General features: G+C 41.9%; 1 protein-coding gene across 4 annotated transcripts in view; it reads right to left on the bottom strand.

Annotated features, from left to right (window-relative positions):
- The window catches only part of XYLT1 (xylosyltransferase 1), a 179,601-nt gene that overhangs the window by 135,196 nt on the left and 26,572 nt on the right, over window positions 1-17,833 (bottom strand). For 2 of the 4 annotated variants that reach the window (XM_068206859.1, XM_068206858.1), the window contains exon 2: window positions 101-139. The exons of the other annotated variants lie outside the window; for them this stretch is intronic. In XM_068206859.1, the coding sequence (XP_068062960.1) occupies window positions 101-139 (39 nt within the window). The remainder of the gene's footprint in view (window positions 1-100; window positions 140-17,833) is intronic. 4 annotated transcript variants of the gene reach the window in all.

Below are 17,833 nucleotides of genomic sequence, written 5' to 3'. Positions count from 1 at the left end.
ACCAGTGGTAAACACCATAAATATGGAGGGCAACACCAGCCCAGCCCTCTCTTTCAGAGACTCTCTTGTAAGAAAGAAGTGGGATGGGGGTAGTACTAACCTGAGTCTCCAAGCTGGTGTAGGGACTAGGAGGTTCAATCTACAAAGAGAGCAGACAGAAAGAGCCATTACTCTGGAATAGTGGAAAAGGAGGTGTTCTGACCTGTTCTGGTCTAAAGTGGTGATATCGGGAACAAACACACCTGCTTGAACAAGGATGGCAGGATTATCCTTTTCTTTTAAGATTTACCACTTTTCCAGACATCTAGAAATCACACAGAACTTACAGAATCTCTGCAATATTTGGATGAGCAAAAAACCTTGCAGTAACAGGAGTATACCAGAGGGCCACGTGCAGGCCCTCACAGCTTTGATTTGATGCTCTTTTACAATTCTTAGATTACAGCTGACTGGTTTTAGATCAGACTAATATTTGACTGGTGCTTCTGTAATTTCAAGGCATTAAGACCTTTTCAGAAAGTTGATCAAGACTTGATGGTAAAAGGGTTGGCCACACCCTTAGCAAAATTTTTCTTCCCAACAGCTGCAGTGAGCTGTAGTTATTTTGTTTTCCATTACATTTCTTCCTAATTAATGCTTCTTCTATCTTGCATTATAATGCAAGTGCACTGTACATTTTCTGCAGTCTGGCATCTTACTTAGTGTTGAAATCTGAACTCTTAGCTTAGCTTGGCCAGAGGATTCAAACCTCATTAAAAAACTTCCAAACACAAAAGCACAAAATCGTCTATCTGGCCTGTTAATTAAAAGATTAGCAAGAGATAACATCCCTGTAGGAAACTCCATCATTACTGTTATGGGATTAGCACTCAAGCAAAATCTTTAAAAACACGTCTTTTAAAACATAAGGAACATTTAAAACCTCAGTTCTGCTGGTGCAGGTATTACTCTGCAAGGTCTTACTCTCCACATCCTGTTTAATTGGAAAGCCTAACAGAGTGGAACCAGGTCAATGGTGCTCTCTCTTAAATCCATCACATCTTTCTCAATTAGACACTTTTAGTTTAGAAAATTCTTGTCTATCAGTTTATTGGGCTCCTGAGACTAATTTTGAATTTTGAGCCATTGTGATTCTCACTTTGACTAAATCACAGAACAGAATGAAAAAAAAAAAAGTCAGCTTCCTCCAAGAAACTATATATCGCTTTTACTTTTAATTATGTCTATAAAGCAGCTTTTGTTTTAACCATCACCATAAATATACTAATGAAGAAACAAGCTTCAGCTCAGGAAAAAAAGGTTAAGGAGGAAATTGGCCTTGAAAGCCTTGACACACCTTCCCTCCATTCAGCAAGCCATGGGTCAGGCAGCACAGTGTGCACAGGTGAAAAAGCCCATGATTACCCCTGTCACACTGCTAACTTACAACAGGCTGATGAAAGGTTACATTTAACACCAGAGCACCATTATGACACAGATGTAGTAGATATTATCTGACTAACTGGCCAAATGATATTAACTGGCCAAATGACACCAAGACTGCAAGGAAACTGAGAAACCTCAATGAAATCCAAATATCATGTCATCAGCTAAGCTAGAGAAGGAAAGAAATCATCTGAAGGTGAGAGATGAGGTGAGAGAACTCTTGTCCTTGGACTGCCTTACTCTAAAACAAATGATGGCAACACTCACAGCTCTTCTCATATAGACTTAGCTGGGATAAACTCATCCATTTTGCAGCTGGACTCTTAAGCAATGCTAGTTTGGTCACAACATTGTCCTCCATTGTCCCACTCATATTTATATTGTAGCAGGAGGATCACAACACTAGCAGGTGTGTGGGACAGACAGAATACAAAGTGTGTTTAAATACAAAAACCAAAATACTACTGTAACAAAGAACAGCTCAGCTGCACAGGCTCCCCTTTGGGAGATCATCTGGATTTTCTCAGTTGGTGCCAATTTGACTACAGACAAAAGCTTTTTCAACATGCACTGTTCACTTCCAAATGACAGTATTTCCGTAAGAGGAAGTAGCTACTGTATGTATAAAAACATCCTGGAAAGATCAGGGGATTCTTGTAAGAGATAAGGTTTCAGACTACTTAAAAGCTAGACAAACTCAGTCCAATATTTCCTGAATAGAACGGATTTCTTATGTTAATTACTATTTTCCAAAGCTTCCTGGACCAATGAAAGCTGTAAATATAAACCAGGTTTTGAATGGCATTATTTCACCATGCATCAGCATGGGCCTGTGACCTACAGTTTTTCCTGTTTATTTTCCCCCTCATTTTGGCTGTGGTGAGTTGTATTCATTTATGCAGTCACCATTGTGCAGCATTGCAAGGGGGATTGTTTTGTACCATCATTAGAACACACAACACTCAAATGTCACATTCTCTTACAAATTATGTGAGGAAAAAAAATGAAGCTTGGCTTTTATGGGCAAAAGTATGAACAATCCAGGTTAACTCCTTGCCCAGCTCACACTTTTTTGCACAATTGCTAGAGATGGTGACAGGGAAAAACCCAAACCTTTCTCCCAGCTGCAGATCAATGTACAACACTGCTGCCTCTCAGCCTGCACTCCACTGACTGAAACAAAGAGATGTGGCTGGATTGTCTCTGGATGCCACCTCTGCCCTGCACAGAGGAGTTTTCTTTCACCGCATTCCCAGCTACCCACTCTACTTTCCTGCCTCCCTCCTGCAGTTACAGATACACTCAGGACAGCTCTTGGAGCTAACCTGAGGGTCCCCAAAACACAACTGCAGAGAATACATCCCAATTCTCCTCTTTAAGCAAGGCAATAAGGAAACTGAGGAGGACAAAGAAGGTGAGAGGACATAAATACAGTCAAATTTGATTTTCAACAGCAAAAAATAGTTTTAAAATTCAAGCTCAAAAAGATTTTCACTCTTACTGCAGGAAGATACGTCCTCTTAAAATCATCTGCCTATCACTAGTGCCAAATAAATGTCATATTTTGGTAAATCCCAGAGCCCTGATGCACAGTTATGGATGATAGTGTGCCCAGGAACAGCCCACATGTGAGGGATGAGGGTACACATTTTTTTAAATGTACAACTTCTGTGCTTTGTCCAACCTGCCTCCCTCATTGATTATCAGTTGCTAACAAAAAGAGAGCAAATTATCACACAAACATTCAGGAAAAACCGCAGAATAACTGGCACCATTCCAAGCAAAGTTTTGGTTAGTCTGTGTATGTTCCACTTTAATTCTAGCAGGTTTCAGCAGCCTGACACAGAACCACACGAGCTGTGATAACTAAACCCCAGGGACAACAGCAATCATCCCATCTGAAAATTCAGACTGCCATTTTCAAGTGCTATGAATCATTAATCTCCAGTGCTTGTGATCAAATGAAATCTGTAGTGGCATTGGAGTGTAAACACTATGACAGTGCTGTATAAACAGCCTGACACATCGATCACCTTTAAAGACTGATCAGGGTAAGACTCCGTTTACTATTGAAAGGTGACACAGAACAGCAACTCAGCTCTGGGGTTTGGCCACTGTGTCTTTCATAATGGGTTAATGCCTCACTCCCAGGAGGGAAATAGACATGTCTTCAAATACTTTGCAACTTTCCTAAAACAAAACTAAAAGATAGGAAGACTTGGAGGAACTGAGGTACAGACAAATAAACCAAGTATTCCAAAGTCACATGGGAAATATGAGAGAAACCTGCAGAGTCTAGGACCTTGACCACAAGACATGCCTCTCCCCCATGCCACAAAAGATGTTTTTCCAGCAGTTTCAAGAGACACCAGGTTTGACTATGGTAACTCCATCTTTGCTTCAATCTAATCACACATGACCTCAGCCTGACTGCAGGAAAGCCCAGGGCTTAGACTCCAGGTGCTGTTGGCTGCACTGGACCTGTTCCTGCAGACAAACCTCCAGCTCACTGCCCCTCCCATCACTTCTGGACTGCACACCTTTGGTACCAGTTCAGCTTTGGTGAGTGGGGCAGAAACGTCAAAGGATTTTCTATACTTGATGAGCAATTTTCACTCATTTCTAGTCACTTCTCTCCATCCCTGGAGGCAGCACAGATCTGTGTGTGGCTTGGCACAAGGCCATCAGTGCCAGTCACAGGTGCCCTCACCCCAGAACCTCAGCACTGCAGCAGGTTTTCCAGGTTTTGTGCAGCTGGACCCTGAGACACACAGGGAAACTGGCTTGTAAAGTTCTTTTTTAGTTTTATTGATTTGTTCTATGTCACTTTACGGCTGAATCAGTTCTTTCAGGCAGCTCATGCCACTAGGCAAAGAGAGCTGTGCTGGTGCAGCAGAGATGGCCAGCAAAGGCAGGAGCAGGAGGATACCAAGGAAGAACCAGCAGTTAGGACAGGGTAAGAAGGCAAGTAGCAGTAACAAATGGCAGCACCACCACCAAATACTTCTTCCCATGAAACCACAGGTTCAGACAAAGATACAAAATATTCACCAGAAGTGACACTTCACATGTTCTCTCCAATTGCTCTGCAGCCTGCAAGGCAGGACCATGTAGCAGCAGCTCCCTGTGGGCAGTGCTGTTTTTACAATTTGCAGTTGAGGATTACAGCTATCCCAGAGCACTGTTGCTTCGTCTCTTCTGCTGACTCATTTTATGACCCAGAGGTTTGTTAGCCTGCCAGCCTGTGGTTTTTTTTTCCTACATTCGAATGTGGCTCAAAACCTTTGTTTATTCACAGAAACGTAAAGTAAAACAAAACAGGATTTGGAGGGACTGCCTGGACTGCCATTTCCCTGTGTTGCTGCCACCTCTCCACTAGTGAGGGGGAACACAAGTCAGGTAACCTCCCACACATCCTAAGCATGGTGATGACACGAGTGCCCTGGAGCAGCAGCCAGGGCACCAACACTCGGAGTTCCCCTGCAGACATGTCCCTGCAGTGAAACCCAGCCTCTAATTACAGGAAGTGTTCAGTAACCTTAATTGTAACCCTTAGCTACAAGTCACATTAACAGCTGCCTCTGCACCACCAGCTATCTCACATGCTGACTTATTTGGGGAAGAGTGACTTCCCAGCAGTGCCATTCCTGCCAGCTGGGGCACAAGCTTCAGGGCAAGGTACAGGAAACTCTGCAGCCACCCAGAAAATGGTCTTGCAGATCTGACTTTCATCACATTGCCCACCATCAGAAGCTGCACCAATGTCTGCAAAGAGTGAGCATTTCCAGGGTGGTCTGAGTGGCAGTGCAGTGACAAGATGTGGTTGTGGAACAGCCCCAGTCAGAGGTGCTGGGTGGTCCTGCAGCTCCTGTGAGCTCTCGGGCCACCAGAGCGTGTAGAGGCTGCTCCAAACCACTGAGCTGCCATCAGTGCCAACAGCCTCACTGGTGCACAGCTTAACCAACCTGCTCTTCAGTAGCAATGTGAGCCCACGTGGCTTCTGCCAGCCCTTAATTTTGACAAATGAACTGTTTGTGTGGCCAAATTGCAGAACTGATCCTAACTAAATACAAACCACTGGGTGAAAATGTATTTATTCAAGATCGCTTTCTCAACTAGTTTGCTGAGAAGCTGCAAAGAATGGGAGGGCATCTTAAGCCAGGACACCCATCAAAATTTAAGATGCAGACTTTCATCATCAGCTCCATAAAAGTACTGTCTTGGGCAACACCCCTAAGTATAAAATACAGGCTCTAGACAATCAAAACACTCCCTCACATACAGGGCTATCCCACCACCACTCCTCCCCTGCCTATCCCAACTCTGGATATTTTGCCACCAGAAACAACTAAAGCCTATAATAGCTGGTGGCTTTGGTACAAAGTGTTCTAATCCTTGGCTAGTAAAATAAATCTGTATACCTCCTTCAAAGCCAAAAATCTGAGGGTCTGTGTCTTCTAGGGAGAAGAACAATCATGAACAATTGCATGCTTATCTAACAGTGGAAGAGCAGCTCAGTTAAATCTAAGACCTGCTAGTTCCTTGCTTTTCAGTAAAGATAAAACTGTTCTCTTGGCTGCAGGAGTTGTACAGAAGAGTATAGTAATTTACAGAACCTAAACTGCAGCAACACCTACTATTCCTTAGCTTACAATAACAGTCAGTGCCCAGAAATAGGCCAGAACTCCCTAATACCTCCATAAAAACCATTACCCAGAATAAATCCATACCATCTTACTGAACATTTAAGCCACACACTGAATCTTCTGTCTATTACTGCTCCAGTTACAAATGAAGCTGGAATTATTCCTATCTTTGGTGTCTTTTACCACCTGAAAAGTATCTGCTGCAGCCAGCTCAGCACAGACCTGTGAACATAGCCAGGGCCAGCAACTGCAGCACACTGATAGCAGCAGGAAGCTTCCCCAGATGTCTGTAAAATATGCCTGGCCACTGAGATGCTGCTGTCCCAGGCTGCTCTGACATTTTGAATATGTCAGCTCCCCAGGCCAGACATGCTGTCTCACAGGTCCGAGCAACAGCTGATGTTTTCACTTATTAACTCCAGGCACACTTATCTTTCAGCCCTGACACCTCAATACAGCACAGCTGCTCCAACACCACTTTCCAAATCTGTGCTTAAGAATGATACATCTGACCAACTCACAGCAAGGGTCAACTGTCCTGCTTTCCTTAATAATTTATTAAGAGCTGGCAGGAGCCACAGCTTTGCTGCACCGTTCAGTTGTTCTAACAAACTGCACAGTTGGTTTCAGGTGGCAAACGAATTTCAGCATAAAATGCAAATGTGTAAAAAGACAAGGAACATTAATCTAATGGATCAATATACTCTGGGCTGCTTAGAGATGGCAAAGTGCACCGGATGCTGCTGACAAAGATCTTTTCCCCCCATGCCCCAGCTCATCTCTGTGCATCCCACACGCCGTCGCTGCTGTGAACCACAGCTTCATGCCCACTTCCCCAGCAGATGCTGCTATGGAAGCCTCCAAGAGGGCACCCCAGGAGGTACAGCCTGGGTATGATTTTGAGTGTACTTACACTCATGGATGTGGGTTATTTGTAGTTCTAATGGTGAAAAGGGAAAAAAAAATAGAAGAAAAAATGACACGTGTCCTTATGCAACATTTTAATAGAGCTGGAGGAGTCTATATTTATAGAGTAACCAAGTGTCTTAAACAGCTACATAAAAAAGCACATGGAAGGAGACATTAATTCACTTGAGAATATAAGCATTGCATTTATAGGGGAAAAAATGTCCTGTCTGACAACCATTCCAGACGTCAACTCTTATGAGAACAAGCTGCCTGGATATTATCTGACACAGGACACAATGTAAAAAAATCAGTAAGAAAACCCTGGCCAAATTTAAAGATCAGGCTCATTTGAAGTTTCCAGACAAGTAAGTTACCAGAAGCAAATTAAAGCCTGAACAGAAAGGAACATGTTCCAAAGTTAAAGGAGCAGCTGAAGAGAACAGGGCAGGGCCAGTTTCAAAGCTGAGGCAGGCTGTGAACAGAAATCAGCCAGTCAGCACAAGGGCTGCACGCTGCACTTGGAGCTATTGCAGGTAATCAAGCTGGAAATCCACATCACAGCACTTGGAAAAGAGAGAGACACAATGGTGGGCCAGCTTAAGTGGTGTTGGCATAACCCCAATAACAACAACAACAAAAAGAAAGCACATTTTCACCAGATTTGGCACTGCACACAGAAAAAGACACCCATGCAGTCCCTGCTCTCAAAGCAGAGCAAAGCATGGCTGTTCAGTGACAGCCACACTGGGGAGTCACCAAACACTGCTGTGAGCAGCAGCTTCAGGTCTTCACCCTCCTGAACCCTCCTGAACTCCCCAGGGCTCTCCCAGAGAGGGGCACAGCCTGGCACAGAACCAGGGTCCTGCCCTGAGCCTTTCCATCCTGCTATTCTCATGAGAAGGTTCTTTCAAAAGAATAAACTGAGGACACCAAGAGGCTAGGAACACGGCCCTGGGTCTTTCTTGAGGGAAAGGGAAAGGCAAGGGGAAAATCAGCTTTAAGAAAATCCAGCTAAAAATCTTGAGGGTAATAGAACGAGAAACAGCCCATATAGCTTCATACAGAATAAAGCCTGCCAGACAAATTTAATTGCTTTATTTGTTCTTTGATAGAGTTAGGGTGTAGTGGATGAAAGGAACACAGAGGAGGTCATATTTTCTGGATTTTAGGACAGCATATGTGTCTCACGATATCCTAATTGAAAAATTAATTCAAAAAGACTTGGGAAGGGGCAAGCACAGCACTGGAATTGAGAACTGGCTGCAGGACTGTAAACAAATGATAATGATAAATGGCACTGTATTGAGCTGAGGGGAGGTCATATTGAACAAATTCATTAATGACCTGGAACGAGGATTAAAGAGCACGCCAACAAAATCTGATGATTGCATTAAAGCTCGATTGTGTCTGACGGGTGCAAGGCTGCTGTAAGGTGAAGGGGACACGTCCAGCACCAGGATCCTGCTCCCAGATCCTTGGCAGGCAGGGCTGGCGTGCTCCAGCCACAGCAGCCTGTCATCCATCGCCCTCACCCCGAGCACACAGCACTGCACATCTCCTTCCCTGCTGGCCACCCTGAAAGAACAGAACTTCCTGCTGCCCAAGAGCCAAACGAGATGTGTGGCAGCAACGCAACCCTTGGCACATGTCAGGAATGCACTGACAAGAGGAAGGCTGAGACCTCCCAGTCAAACATAGCCAGGAAAAGAAAATCCCACCACTAAAAATTACACAAATGCCTTAAATCCCATCAAGTTGTGTTTTCATGATCTCCCTGATACAGCTTAAAAAATTGTGGGGTTATGGATTAAAGTCCCCGATAAATCCATTTAGGATCAGACACTTCCTCTACATGAACTTACTACATTCCAATCTTTATGACAGGAGAAAAGAAAATTAAAGAAACAAACAAAGAAAAACTCCTAACCCAGAACAACAGATATGACCAAAAAAATCCTGACCGAACAAACAACTTTTGAAAAATTTGAATGAAACTTTTAACAAAAGAATTTGTTACAACAGGTAACACTGATCTTCAAAGGATGAAATAGATAATTTACTTTTTTAAAGTACAGCTGCTGATTTTCAGCTTTGGAAGTATTGAGGGTTTAGTACTAGACTTTGAGTTTTATCAATAAGCTACAGGAAAAGATAAAGAATATGCAGGTAGAACAGCAGTTTTGGCTCCCTTCTGCAGTTTTCATGCCAGAACTAAAACATATTTTTCCCAAATAACAGAACCTATCCATCATTTTTATTATCAGTCTGGATGCAGATCCAAGTTTCATCACTTGGTAAGTTAGAAAAACTCTCATTAGCATCTGTGTGTGTAGGGAGCCCATAAGAACACCTCATTAACTCATTAAAGAGGATTCTCACAGAGATTAGCTTCGTCAATCCTTCATTTAGCTACCAATCCATTCATGTGATGCTATTAAGCCCCTCATAAACAGCCAAGTGCTTAGTAATACACTGTAGGAGCTCAGGTTTGAACCCTACACTGGTGCACACTGCTGCTGTATTTGTGCTGCACCACCATGAAAATCACTGCAGCCCCAAAGGATCATTTATTTCCAACTGATGAGCTGAAGCCAACACGTTGTACTAAGATGGGACACAATAACAGTACCCAAACCCCATGATTTCAAACCATTCTTAAACAAACTTTGCTCACATCACACATTTGATGGCATGACAAGAAACATGCACAGGCAAAATAAAGGGCTGAAGTATTACAGTGCAAAGCAACTGCTGCTCGTTGATTGAACAGGGAAGCAGTCAGTGAGGAACCTCTCACCTCCATCCTTAATTTCCAGGTTTTTCTTCTTTTCCTTCCCTCTAAACACTTCTTTGCATCACTGCTGTCACACCATCTGCAATCTATTTTCAATAAGCCACCCCTGCATACACAGCACACCTGCCTCTGCCAAGAGAGGCTCCCTCTCTCTTCTGGAACCGGCTTCCAGAACTGCTTTGGCTCACTACAGTCACAATGATGACAGAGAGGCAAAATCTGCCACTTCCACATATCAGACAGGTATTGTGTGTTGGTAAACAGCAATTGTCATCCAGATGGCCCTACAGCAGCTTCATTTTGCACTGGCCTTCAGATGACACGGTGACAATTGCTCATGTAAGAACATGAACGTGAGTCCTTCAGTTCCTGCCAAAGCATCTCCATTCCCTGCACTGCAGTCAGTGCTGCTTCCACACTGGGAAGTGTCAGAGGATTTCAGCCCATCTAAATTCATACCTTTAATACAGATGCACAATTTTATTTTCAAGCTGAATAATTCAAAGAGCATTAATTCACTCCCACCTGCTTCAATGAAACAGATTTGTAAAATCCTAATTAGCTTGTATGTCCATAGTACCCTTTTTACCAAGAGCATTAGGTTGGTTTTGGTTGTGGGGCTGTACATAAAAGGCCCCTCAACTCTTTACTCCAACTCACTTAGTATCAGCTCACAAACAGTCAGCTCAGTCCTAGCAACTGCTCTGTCACATCCAATCCACTTTGGAAAACATAAAATAATCTCTGTTACTGGAGGATAAACATGGCAGCTTTCAGGATGTGCAGGGGAGGCTGAGCTGCCTGCCTGACCCCAGGCAGCTGCCTGGGACTGAAGCTGTGTAATAAGTGGCTTTCCAGATTTCAGGAACTCAGACAAAAGATGCTATTAATGGCACTGGGGGCTGGAGGGGGGAAATCCTTGAATGTAAAGTTTCAAGTCACTGCACATTGAGGAAGTGGAGTAAACAACAAGAAAAACTTCCCCACAGTAAAGGATTTTGTGAGAGGGAACTCCACAGCTTGGTAGTATCACAAGCACCCTAGGAATCTGGAGAATGAGATGGGAGAAACTGTGGGGAGACTGAAGTTAAAAACTGCACACTGCATGGTTCATTTTCCTGTAATTCCTTTTATTCATTGCTATAATCAACTTGACATGCAAAGCTGTTCCCAATTTACTGACAGCTTTTCAGCTGACATCTAGCTCTCAAGGTATTTTTTTTTAAACTTAAATAGCTAATTATTCATTGCCTTAAACCAGGATATATAACAATGTCAGGAAATCATCTGTTCAAGTTATATCAAAAAGCCTTTGGGGATTAGTTCATCTCTTCTGTATGCTGCAGAAAACACTCACTTGTAAACAATTAAATCATCATTTGAAATCTGTCTACACTTTTAGCATCTCTGAATGTAGACTGAAAAACCATATAAACAAGTACCTTATTGTTGCATCTAGAACCCAGGGCTGAAAGGTTTTCCTCCACAGTATCTTTGGATGGAGGATGAAGGCTGAATTTACAGACTAATACAGGTTTTCTCTGTAAAACCTGTAAAAAAAAATCTAAAAATATGGAGTAGCTGCTTAATGAGACCAGAGTTACACTATTCTTAGGTTATGCTGAGAGCAGAAGATATGCCACAAGGATATCAACACATTTTAGCACAGAGGCACTTGACCTCCATGTAACAGAGTCGCGGCTGATAGGGAAAAAGCATTTAAATTTAGCCATAAAGGGTCAGCCATTGGCCTGAATCTACAGTAACCAAACCTCAGAGTACCCTGCTTCAAGATGCAAGCTCCTGCATAACACACATTAGAAGAAACCAAGGGACATCACTGGAGCAGAACCATTTAAAACTGGTTTTAGATTCCTATTTGAAATTAGTCTATTTCTTTTCAGTCTCCTACTGATTTCTTGACTACATTTTTAAGGGCTGTAGCTTTGTGGAATACAAACACAATGTAAGCAGAACATTAGATAGGAAGAAGCTCCTTTCTAAGTCTTTCTTGGGCTGAGCACTGCAGCAAAAAGTTACCGAGCCTGGACATTGCTCATTTGCACATCTCATTACAGCTGTGCAGATGCAGCCTGAGAGCTTCCATCACACCCCTGAAAGAGAGCAGTAGTATTCCACTATCCAAAGTGTTCAATAGTTTTGAAAATTTGCTTAGGCAAATATATATTTTACAACTACACTGGTTACTCGAGGTTTTCATTACAGAGTTATCCCTATGCTCAAGAATTTAACTCTCTACTTCTCTGAATCAAAAACCTGTAAAAGTATTGAGATGAAAGGCAAACTTGCTGTTACTGCTTCACCACTAATTGTATGATTTCGTGGCTTTAGTACCTTGATAAATGTTTTGGCTAATTGATTTGAATCACTGCAGCCATATCCTTTTTATGATATAATTGCTGACCCAGTCAAGAGAACAAAACAAAACAAATTCTCTTCCTCATGGAATGAAAGCCAAGTAGGTTCTTGTGAAACTACAACTTCCTGTCAGTTAGTGGAAGAAAACAGAGCACAAAGACAGGGGGTGCAAACAGCACATCATTGTTTCAGAGAGGAACTCCTCCATGGCCAAGAAATCCATGAGATAGGATCACTGAGGCACAGTGTCTGGCACTCAGGGACCTTTGGCCACAAAAATGGGCCATGGGCAATTTCTGCCCATAAGTCAGTGCCCAGATCTGGGATAGTGAGTTACTATGCTGGAAATTAAAAGTATGACAAGACAGGAATGAATTTTACATATTTAAAGGGCGTTTCCCAGCATCTTGAGTCCTCAGCTGCACAGAAAAACTCACCTAGAACTAAAGGCAGAATGGTTAAAGCCAGTTCATCTCAAATGCCCGGAGAAGAGGTTTGGATTTATTGCTTATTTCTTTATGATTGTTTGGTTTGTGGGTTTTATTTGTTTGCTTATTTGATTTTTTAACTAAAACTTCAGTTTCTGACATGGTACCTTCAAGTAAATCAACACAGAAACTGTAAACTGGTGGGAAGTTATAGGCAGGTTCTCACCCAAGCATAAGGAAAAGTTTCCTACTTGCTGGAACAAACCAGAACTTCTGAGAAGAGTGCAGACTGATTATCCAGGCTTAGTAAAAAAAAAAAAAAAAACAAAAACTACAAGAAGTTGCTACATGTACAACATCTCTTTGCTACATGTATATCTCTTTTCTTGAAGATACCATCACTGATCTAAAGTGTAAATAAACACGTGCTCTGTCAGAGGCAGATAATTTACTGAACATGACATTGCTAATGGCAATATTATACAAGACACAAGTCTTGCAGACAAAAAAAATAAAAATCTGAAGAAGGTATTTCTCATTCTAACAATTCTGCAACTGACAGGTGACTGCTGGGCTGCAGATAGGAAATTCAGTTTTATCTAAGAGGAAACACAGCTCAGTTCATTCTTTAGGTAGCTTCTGAGTGCAACAGTTCCTTTAAGTAAAGTCAATGCATAAATCAAACACCTCAAACTATAAATAACAAGATTCCTGTATTTGAAAAATAATGCAGGTTTTCAACATTATCTCCCTTCTGGAGTAATTATATTTTTAGAGAGGTAACAGGTTTTAAAATACAAAATTTCCACAGCAAAATCTGTCCATGTAATCAACACTGTTCAGTTTTTTCTAAGGAAAAGACTTTATTTTTTTAAACAGTCTACTAATTTACCTTTAGAAGAAAACATTTAATTTATTTGTATTATTTTGATTGAAAACAAACTGAAAATTTCAGGGGAAATAAACCATAAGTCTACTTGAATGTGAGGTAACACTGCTCCTGCCCTATCATGCATGTATGTTTGAGCTGACATTGCTCATGCCTATCATGTACCATATCTGTATCATATCAGAATTTGACTTTGGGGATGTTTTTAATTTGAATTAAAAGTCACCACATCTGACTTTAGAAAGGGCATAAGGGGTAGGTTTGTAAAGAAAGAATCATCAAAATAGCAATCACTGGCTTTTTAAACAGATGTTTTTAAAAGCACCCAAACAATCCTCTCATTCATTCATTCACTCCTTAATGGCCAGGAGAAAGCCTGTTCCCCTGAAGCAGAGCTCATACTATATGAAGACAGGGCTTTCTCAGTAAAGCAAGAAACACCATTGTTCTAAGCTAAGCAGAAACTTAATGCACAGCCCTTCTGATCTGTTTTAATGGACTGAAGGTTAAGAAACTTAATGACCTTCTTCAACATGTGCTAATCAGGATCTTTAAATAGTAATGGATGGGCTTTATCCTCAAGTTCTCCTAAAAAAGACAGCTCATTTCCGAAAAAGGAAGCAAGGAAATGAGCCTCTGAATTTTTGATTGCTAGCTGAGGAAAAGTAATACACAAAGCCCTAAAAAGGAGGAGTTACAATGCTGAAGTGAGATGACTCAGAGTACTGCAATTAAGAGCTGAAACCTGCAGACAGCCCTCAGGAGGACAGGAGCAGGGGCCAGGGTGGTCTGGCTTGCATCAATCCTGGCCATGATTTTCTGGAAGTAATGAAAGATCCAGATGAGAAGATCACTGATGAGGAGATAAAAATACCATAAAGTAATGTTTGAAACACATAATTATTAAGTCCTTCACAGCAGCAGAAAGGAAGCATTACTCTCCATTAACATGGGGACTCATTCATTCCAACCCTGATGTACTCAGCACTACCCCAATACAATCAAAATGCCTCTTTACCATTAAGAGATTATAATCCTTTACTCGGTTTATACTCACAGATATGGAAGTCTCAGAGCATTACTCTGCAGTAAGTGACCATTAAAGATGTCCACACCCTTCCCACCAGGAGATACACTGCAATGTTTTTTTGACCAATGCTCTCCTGAGACTTCAGATGGACTGGATTATTTTTCTTCCTATGCTGCATCACAATGGTTGTGAAAACCTTTCTCTGAATTTACCAGAGCAAGTCCTTTATGCCTTCAATAACTTAAGGCTGTAAGAAAGACTTAAGCCTAAATTTCTCATGAAAAATTAAAAATGAAATTTTAAGAGAAACCTCCACATTCAGTAACATGAGTTGATCACCTACTCAGGAGCCAATAAAAGTGTATTTTTGGGGATGCTTAGCACTTTATAAATCAATTTGACTACTCAGTAACTTTGGTTTTTGTATTAATTTCTCCAAAATCCACTTTCTTACTGCATGGGGTGTAAGAGCAATTAGAATGCTCTTTCCTTTCACGTGTACATCCTGGGAAGAAAACAATGCCATATAAATCAGACTTTTACTGAACAGGGAGATTATTATATCACTTTACAGCAACCTACGACAAACTAATTCCTTCCAATCTAAAGCCGATGGTGTCTAAGGAAAAGAAAAAGTATCAGGCAATGAATAAACTCTAATGGCAATTCAAGAACAGGTCTTGAAGGCAAATCCTTTAGTCCTGCACAATCAGTCCTTGTTAATGGCAAGGCAGAGAGCTGTGAGAATGCAAACACTCGCTGTGCTGGCATCCTATAACATCGGCACCAGGGCTCTAACTTTGTTATTTGCCCGAGGAGCGGCAATGTTTGTGCAGCAGCAAGGCAGTGTGGCTTTCCAAGGGCCCCTCGCAGGCAAGCTGTACACTGGGGTGAAAGAAGGCCATTGAGTGTGGCTGCCAGCAGGCACCCCGCTCCCAGGGCCACGGGGCACAGACAGAGCTCCTGCCAGGCTGCCCTCACCTGTGACACCAGGGGGACACTTAACACCTGGGACTATTACCCAGGGAGGCGGCCAAATTAAACAAATAATGATTATGAGGTTTTAAAAGCAGTTATGAATGTTACGGGGCCTTGCTTTTCTTTTCCTTGGACAAAAAATTACTTGACTGAACCCAAAAGAAAGCCAGGACTGATTCCTGAAAATAGCAGTTACCCAAGAGAGCCAACCCTCAAAATGCAGCTGAGACAGGGCTAACCTGAGACACCAGCTGAACATTGTCTCCATTTACACACCATTTTGTCAGTAGTTCTTGCAAAATATTAGCCAAAATTTTTCTTTTTTCACTACATGAAACAATGGTGATATTTGCTTTTCAATTTTTAGGAGACCATCAACAATTTTAGTGTAACCATAACATTCTGAATAGTATTTTCCAAGCTCTTTGTAATGGACACATAGACACAAACAGTCAAGCCCATTGAAATTCACAGTATGAAGCAGATGCATATACAAGGTACACCAGAGCTAACATTTTGCACCACAATATATTTAAACATTTCTCAGCTGACATCAGACACTGCTTAAATTCCATGCAGATAATGGATGGACAGTAGCACCCACAGCTCAAAGCTCTGGGCAACTTCTGCATCAAGAACAAGTTTCAAAGAGCAGTGGAAGGTAACTAGACGTGTTCAGGGCAGGAGTGGAAACAATTTGCACTAATGCAGGAGTGTGGGGAAGGAGAGCCATTCTGCACTGCTCTGCTCCCAAAGGAACCAAAGGCAAGACCAGTCTAGTCAGCAGACCAAGAGTTACCCCATCCTGCTTGGTCTAGTGCTTAAAAATAAAAAAAAAAAGTGCAAAACAAAACAATGGTGTTAGGCAAGAAACCTAATTTACTAGTCTTTTTTACTGTCAGGTGTGAATATCAGTACGAGCAGAAGTCTGAAGTATGTCATCACAGAGTATTCTGAAAGTGATAAAAAGATCTCTAGCTAAAAAGAAGCAAAGCCCTCCTACACCTTAATATGTAATGCAAAAGCTCTTTACTTTGGTTCATACAAAAACAGCAGAGCTAAGTTGATCACTCACAGACTATCAATTATCATGTTCTTATTCATATCCTCCCAACAACAGCCAACAGCTGGGAGCCAGTGGTACCACTTGTCACAGATGACCTGGCACACCACAGCCACCTTAACCATGAAGCCAGCTCAGGGTTATACAAATGGTCCTTAAAATATTCTATACACTGTCATTGAAAATTGTGGCCAAGAGCAATTTGAATTGTGTAGCTTAGAAAATCATAAGAGCAGCCTGCCCACGTATCAGTAAATAACAAGGATAAGCAACTTATTAATAAATTAAACCAACCTACACAGAGTGCTTAGCAGGAGAGGACTTGTTTGGGATTTCTGCAGGGTATATTTAAGTATTTCTGCCTGATGTAGCTTTTATGTCAGGGAGGTAACACAGTAGAGCTCACTGAACTTAATTTATGCTCACTATGCAAACCACAGCCAGCTGTGAATTTATTAAAATCCTTATTGCAATAACCATATCATTTCAAGCATGAAAGTCATAGTTCCACTTTCAGGCTTAGTCAACTGATTTTTAAAAAAGGAGGGTAGGGTTAAGATAATAGTGTTAATAGTGTTTAGGTGATCAAATTGAAAACATGAGCAACTGAGCAGCTCCTACAGAGCAGGCCTGCTCCTCCCTGCAGCTGTCCCCAGCAGAATCTCCTGTGGAAGGGCCCAAGCCATGGGCTTGGGGCTCTGATCCCAGCCAGGCTGGGACACCAGGCCTGGCAGCCCCGAGAAACACAGCTGGGTTTTGGTAAAGATGAATGATGCATGCTCACACACAAAATGAACTGCTGCTTGGACACACCCTTCCATCACCATTTTAGAGAAATCCAGCAGCTCCAGTTTTCTATTCATTTGACAAATAACTGTGAATTTTTCAAAAGTGCTGAGACTACCTGCAATGGCTAAAGGTAATAACTACCTGTGGATAACATGGAGAGAGGTACGTCCCCTTTGATGAAAAGAAAACACGGATCCAGACAAACAAGGGCAGATTCAGGCAGCCAAGAGACAAGGTCTTGATTTCTGATTGCAGATCTGCCACCAACCCTTTGTGAGTCCTTGGGCAAACCTTTTGTTTCCTCATCAGATGTGGCAGCATATTCATACACATTTACAAGGCATCACACTTGTACTGAGGTCAAAGAAAATCAGGAATCTTTTTACCAGATCATCTTAACAGATTTCCAGCATTGCTATCAAGTGGATTACTCTAACCTAATCCAATCGAAAATAATTTGATGGGAAAAAAGCCCTCAGACATTTCAAATTTATATTACAGCC

Source organism: Anomalospiza imberbis, chromosome 16 (genome assembly GCF_031753505.1).
Source record: "Anomalospiza imberbis isolate Cuckoo-Finch-1a 21T00152 chromosome 16, ASM3175350v1, whole genome shotgun sequence".
NCBI lineage: Eukaryota > Metazoa > Chordata > Aves > Passeriformes > Viduidae > Anomalospiza > Anomalospiza imberbis.
The sequence above is the reverse complement of the archived record's forward strand: the minus strand, read 5'-3'. Positions and strand labels throughout refer to the sequence as shown.